The 7,041-nt window shown below is 41.0% G+C and overlaps 1 protein-coding gene across 2 annotated transcripts in view; it reads left to right on the forward strand.

Annotated features, from left to right (window-relative positions):
- The window catches only part of PLEKHG7 (pleckstrin homology and RhoGEF domain containing G7), a 47,897-nt gene that overhangs the window by 21,142 nt on the left and 19,714 nt on the right, over positions 1–7,041 (forward strand). For both annotated transcript variants that reach the window (XM_032765088.2, XM_032765106.2), the window contains 3 exons: positions 1,044–1,159; positions 2,191–2,284; positions 6,417–6,496. In XM_032765088.2, the coding sequence (XP_032620979.2) occupies positions 1,044–1,159; positions 2,191–2,284; positions 6,417–6,496 (290 nt within the window). The remainder of the gene's footprint in view (positions 1–1,043; positions 1,160–2,190; positions 2,285–6,416; positions 6,497–7,041) is intronic.

Genomic DNA, 7,041 nt, shown 5'->3' on the forward strand with positions numbered 1-7,041 from the left:
TGCCCCGGTCAGAAGCCTGACCAGTGTAAATTCATTACCCAGACTGCCCCTCCCCTGATGTGGAGAGGACAATCACTAGCCTTTGTATCCTGTGCTGCGATTTCCCAAACACTTCAACCAAAATACACTGTTTTAGGTAAAATATAAAACAGATGTATTAACTACAGAAAGATAGATTTTAAGTGATTATAAGTAGTAACAGTAAAGATCAAAATTGGTTACCTAAGAATAAAATAAATTCGCAGTCTGAGTTCTACAAACTAACCAGGATTTGAATAAAGCAGTGTCTCACCCTGAGAGATGGTAAAAGAGGTCACAAATCTTCAGTACACAGGCTGGAACTCTCCTCCAGCTTGGGACCATGCTCGCCAGTTGAAAGTCTTTGACCTCCAGATGTGTTTCCAGGTGTTGAGTTGTGGCAGGAACAAGGCCAAGTGATGATATCACTACCCCTGTTTTATAGTTTCTTCCAGTTTGCTGAAAAGATCTTTGCTTATGATGTAGAGGTCTGCCCCCACTGGGCAAGCAGTCTCCATTATAAACACTCTCTCCATGAGAAATCTCCATTGTATACAGTTCCTGGGATAGTGGATTCTCTTTAATGGGCTGTCAGCATGACTGGTTACTCCACTGTCGTACCTGAAAGGCTGGCTGTGGATGTTCCCAATCTCACAACATATTTTAGTAACACACACGTAACAAAACTTCATAACTTCCTATACAATGATAGCACATACAATCCAACCAGATATTAATGTTCAACAGAGCAAGACTTTTAAAATGATGCCTCACAAGACATACTTTGTACAAAACATATCATAATTATATGACAGTGATGAATATGGGGGTTCCAGGGTGTTGCTTCAAGGTACAGAGTGGCACAAACTCCCACTGAAATCACTGGGAGTTAGCCATCTAAACACCTTTGAGGGTCTAGGCCAGAGTCCCTCTACTTCCACTGCAGTCTAGCACTGTTAAAGGCATTCAACATCTCCCAAGCTTGTTGTCAACCATGGGGATAATTGATATTTTGTATTTTTCAGGAGATCTTGAAGGTAAAGTAAAATGGCTGGACAATTTTCAGAAATTTAGGCAGCTGCAAGAGGTTATAATTTGGCCTCCACTTTGGGATCGTGACAAAAGGTTCTTTCTCCCAGAGGTAAGCAGTGTATCCACTACTATTGAAATGTTAGCCTGAGGACTTTTTCTGTGAAGAAAATTTTCATATGGTTCCTACATTTGCGCAACCTTAGTGTTGTGGTCTAAAGATGATAATCACCTCTGTATTCCAACTAATGCGAATGTACATTATTATTATTATTATTTTTATATTCTGGTAATATGTAGATGCCTCAATCAAGAGTAGGCTCCATTGTGCTAGGCGCTGGGCAGACACATGTGCACAGATGTTTTTAGCCTTGAAAAGCCTACCCTCTTCGTGCTTAGCTTTACTCACACAAGTAGTTCAGGGCTGGAGAGAAGGACTGTTCCCTGCTGCTGCATCTCTAGCAGTAACCAGAGTCCTCCTTTCCCCTTTTGGGAGGTGGAAAGGGTTTCTGTCACACTTGGCTCTGAGGCTGGGATGTCACCTGATCCAACAATCTATGGGAGATCCATGCTGCTTACTCCAGGGAGATGAAGAAGTATCCCAACCTAAGAATCATACAGGGTTGATACAAATCTTATTTATTAAATATTCCTTTATTAGCTGGTTTTAAGGTAAAACCATGCAAAATTGTTCACCTTCCCCACTTCCCAGGATGAACCTAAGAAATTCAGGTTAGTGTTTGAATAATGTAAAAATATGAATTTTCCATGATAATGTGTTCTGCTTTCTGCTAAGGTGACCCACTGACCTTCCCTTGCCTTTGCAGCCTGCCATTAAGTAACATTATGGTACAGTTGCCAAGTGGGGCTCATCTTGATGTTCAGTGCTGTTAAATTCATTAAATACACTCTAAAGAAGATGATCCCAGTTTGAATTTTCAAAGAATTAAACTTGCTTAATCCATAATATTGCTGAAAAAAAACATGGCCATGCTTAGTTGGTAGCTGTCTGATGTGCTTAGTTTGATATAAACCTGCATATCCTACAAATACGAAGAGTATTTCTCAGACTACTTAACAACTGGTCAATTTCCAGTTCCAGGTCAAGTTTGTATGATTCTCTTTTCTATTTTTTCTTCCAAGTGTCTGAAACATATTTTAAGAGAAAATATGAGTGAAAACATCTTGTCTTCCTCAAACAGACAGCTTCTTCGCGAAGGGAGGTTAACTCTTGCAGGTAAATGCCATTTTATTCATGCGCCAGCATTACAGAACCATATTCTGTATGGTCAGTACAGCACAGATCTGTGCCCCACTGATTAATTAGAAATATGGATCAAAGGAAAACAAATATACAACGCGTTATGCAGCGAGGGAGAAATAGCTAAACTGCCAAGAGGAGAGTAATCTCTGTGATTGGTTATTGTCACATCTGGATTGGCCAGTCAAGCTGAAGGAGTCACCTTGACTGGCCAATGTCCAAATTTCAGAGCAGGTTTTTTATTATGATATTCAGGATTATGGCTCAGGGAACACAGAGGAAGTTGAGACTGCTCTGTAAAAAGGCATCCTTGTTATTGTGTGATTAGGTAGGTATCTAAGCAGTTCTAGTGCATCCATAGCTTTACTAATATATAGGTACCATACGTAAGATTAAGGAAAGAATAAAACAATTTTTCTAAGGGATTAGTCTTGGTGGATGTCTTCAAGGAGGAAGGTGTTACCACACTAGATTGTGCCCACTGCTAGTGAGGAAAAGCTTATTGAAACAGGGGACTCTTAAGACTATCCAACCAGTGACATGATCTTGCCAGCTGCAGTATATTACAGCATTGGAACATGTCCTTCACGGCAATCCCAACAGCATCACATGCTGCTGTGGCACAACATAAGACAATGTCGTATCTCTGCAGCACAAGCATCATGTTGTAAAGACATGCAGGTTTGTCTCATTGGATGAATAAGTCAACATCCCTATCTGAGCATGAGGCAGCAGGGGCTGAGCATGCTCATTCCTACCTGAGTGTGAGATAGAGACTGGGCAGCATCAGCATCCCTGTCCTTATCCAAGTGCAAGGAAGACAGAGCATAGAAGAGTCACTGAGAACAGCACAGTGGTGCAGAATAAAGGTCTCAATGGTGATTTAGGCATGAGAAAAAAGTCTTCAGTTTAAAATTCCCTGATTAGTGCAGTCGGGCACTGAGGCAAAGAGATTAAGGCGTAGAAGTTGTGATTCACCTTTCTCCTACCCTCACAACTATCATCATAAACTGGGGATGAGGGGACCAGACCAAGGTTTCTGCTTCTCCCACAGACACAGGCCAGCAACAGGTAGATGAAAATGTAAGGTGGTAGAACAGGTGTAATGGTTGGGGCATAAGTTAATACAATTCTTTTTTAATTTACAAAAATGTATTGCTATTGTTTGGGAGGGTTTGGCGGAAGGGGGCAGCTTAATCCGGCTCTTCCTCTCATCCCCAAACTTTCAGCCAGCAACCCCCATCACCTGAGCTGTCCACTGTTGATGAGATTAAATACTGGTATCTCTCAAGGTTCTACATTTCTTGCAGGAAGAAATTTACGTTGAAGACAGATAGGATGGCACATCCCTAAATCTTGCAGAAATAAATTTGCAAGCTTAACTTCTTTTAGCTAACATAAGCAATCTGAGAGAGCTCATGATTTGGCAATATTTCTTGATCTTTTCATTTTCAAGATGAAAATGAAAAAACATAATTCTAACCAGGCTGAGATGCTGAAAATGGGAAAGTATCTCCTAAAGACACAGATTTAAAAACACACACAGTCGGATACTGAGGTGTGCTGTGTGTCTCCAAGCCCAGTGTCAACACCCTGAGGTGCCCAGCATTTTTACTCTGAGACAATTCTCTTGAAACTGGATTGTTTCTTATTACACCTTGAAACCAAAAGGAAAATAAGTAAAATGTTGATCATAGCTTCCATCCTAAGAAACGGGTTTACTTCACTGGACATTCCATGACTAAAATGTCTCTTCCTACCATTTTAAAATAGTGTAATCAAAACCTTATGTTAAAGCAGTATTGGGAATCAGAAGCAAACAGACAAAGGCCCAGAAATCCCAACTGGAGCCTGCCACACCATCTCAGCATAATGCACCACATATGAATATTAGGGATGGTATGAGGAAGATGCAGTTCTTAGTAGCTGGCTCACAGCTCTGGGACTCATGGCTGAAAGTCAGGCTGGCCACAAACCTCCACCACCTTCAAAATGAAAACCTCAATTCCCAGCAGGAAATGGATTCAAAGGATCAGTTATCCTGATGTTGTTATAAGTAGAAGAAGTACTTGCTCAAGCTCACAATACCTTCCCCCACCAGCACAAAATCAAAGGAAACATATTAGGTACAGCCACTGTAGAAATTGTAAGACAATGATGGACAAAAGTACCTAGCATAAATTGAATAAAACATAACAGATTAGTTACTGATTAGACAGACTACTGAATAGAGTTTACAATAAAAAATTACATCATTATACTCCAGGTAACACTATGTGATCAAATATATTCTACTGCTAAGCATGAAGGAGCTATGACAAAAATTATACAAGAGCTTTAATATGATACTTGGGCCTTAAGAGGCCCAAGGAAAGTAAGTTTTAAACAAATAAGATGGGAATTCTCATGTTACCTGGTGGTGTACTGTCCTGAATCCCTGGTGAGATAAAGAGGGATTCTCACAACCTTCCAGCCAGTCCCTGATTAACCAATGTGCACTCGGTTCACTTGCACAGGGCCCCCATCTCAGGGGCAACCTGACCACCCAGAGGAAAAACAACACACACACAAAAACCCCAGGGCCAGCAAGCAGCGGGGTATGGCATTGTGGGGGGGAAGGGCTCCGCCTGCACACTGTGTCAGGAGCCAGTGCAGGACAGGAGCCATTGTGGAGTAAGTGCAGGATGGGCACCCTTCAGTTATTCCCCCTGCAGGCTCCCCAAAATCTTTAATCCAGCCCTGCTTCCTACAAGTGGCTAGTCCATGGCATCGTTAACCTCTAGTAGCTATTGCTGTTGCCTCCTGCAATAAACCAAGTCGTTTTCAAACTAAAAAGTTTCAGAACAAGCACTCAATGAACTATTTTCCCATTCTCCAGATTGCCTGTAAGTGAAAGTTCTGGCTGTCCCAGTCTGACCTGTAACACTGAGAATAGAAATGCATTTTGAGCGATTGTTCATTTCAAGACAAACATTCTGAGTATGGAATTTCCTAATGGCACCACACCTTCTGAAGTTAACATTTTATTTAATGCTGGTCCTGGAGTGCTCCTATCTAAGGCATTAAAAGTAACAGGCAGGGTGAAGACACCGGATATAAAAGGCTTATGAGAGGCCAGTGATAGCATAAAAGGGTGTGGACTGGAGTCAAGAATATTGCTGGTAAGAGAGAAGAGGGACAGACAAGAGGAAAGGGTAGGAAACGATAAGGTCTGCAGAAGAGAAAGGAAGTGATTCTGGAAGAGACTAGTGTAGCGAGACAGGACCATGCAAGAAATAAAAAGAAACAGCAGAAGTTTGGAAACCTTTAGAGGGAGCCCTAAAGATAGACTGAGGTGCAAGCTCCACAGGCTGGGCATTTGATCCAACAGACTCCCAGAGCTCAAAATGGTTTGCAACATTCCAGGATCCTTGGGTTTCCCTATTTCCCTTTGAAACCATCACCTTTGCTTCTGATGCATGATTACTCATTGTTTATAGTACCAGAACACCTAGAAGCCCCAATCAGAACCAGGGCATACTTATAAAAAATAACTTGCCCTTAAAAGACTTTTGGTTCACTATTTCTTCTCTTACCACCAAGGTAGTGATGGAAGTTGAGTCCGCTCTGCGTTGTGTAGTTACCGAAGGACCTTTATAATGCCATCAACATGAAAATCTGAGTTGTATCATGTAGGCACAATGGGGTGAGACTTTGTACAACTATTTTTAAGGGATCCAGATGAACACTGGAATGTACCCTCATTATGTGTCTGCAGTTGCCGTAGAGTTAATATTCCCTGGTGACCCATAAGTGAGTTGTTTGGTCAACAGCACGCTGCTCTTTGCAGCTGTGTTCAAAGATATATGATCTGAGTTATTTTGGCAATGAGAAACTGCTGGTCTTTTATGATAATGTGGCTGCAACGTGCCACAATTATGAATGGCCAAAATGACAAATCAGAATGCCTTTCAAGTCTGGAGTGTGTGAGAACACAAACGAGACAATAAGTGGTGGAGTGCCACATTTGGAGGTCTGCTTAAAATGTGCCACATTACACAGATCTGCTTTAGAATAGAAATTGCCATTCCTCAGAACAATCATGCTACTGTTTTGTTTTTCTCCTCAGAAAGTACAAGGATCCTTGATGTCTACCTCTTTCTATTCAATGATTTCCTACTAATTACCAAAACTAAACATAACAAAAAGGTAAAAATGGGCAGAAACAGTCACACTTACTGTATGTGTTTTTTGCATCCTGGAAAATATTTATGCAAGTATATTGGAAGAATTATTTTTAAGAGAAAAATGCAAGTGGAATAATGTCTATGAAGGATAGTAATATTTTTTTTAATATAAATAGCAAAGAGTAAAACACACCACAGTAGTTCTTCAGGGCAGTTTAAATTACAGGAGATATGTATAAAGATGTGAAGTATCAGACGGGTAGCTGTGTTAGTCTGGATCTGTAAAAGCAGCAAAGAATCCTGTGGCACCTTATAGACTAACAGATGTTTTGGAGCTTTCATGGGTGAATACCCACTTCGTTGGATGTATGTAGTGGAAATTTCCAGGGGCAGGTATATATATGCAAGCAAGAAACAAACTAGAGATAATGAGGTTAGTTCAATCAGGGAGGATGAGGCCCTGTTCTAGCAGTTGAGGTGTGAAAACCAAGGGAGGAGAAACTGGTTTTGTTGTTGGCAAGCCATTCACAGTCTTTGTTTAATCCTGAGCTGATGGTGTCAAATTTG

The sequence above is a fragment of the Chelonoidis abingdonii genome, chromosome 1, assembly GCF_003597395.2.
Source record: "Chelonoidis abingdonii isolate Lonesome George chromosome 1, CheloAbing_2.0, whole genome shotgun sequence".
Lineage (NCBI taxonomy): Eukaryota > Metazoa > Chordata > Testudines > Testudinidae > Chelonoidis > Chelonoidis abingdonii.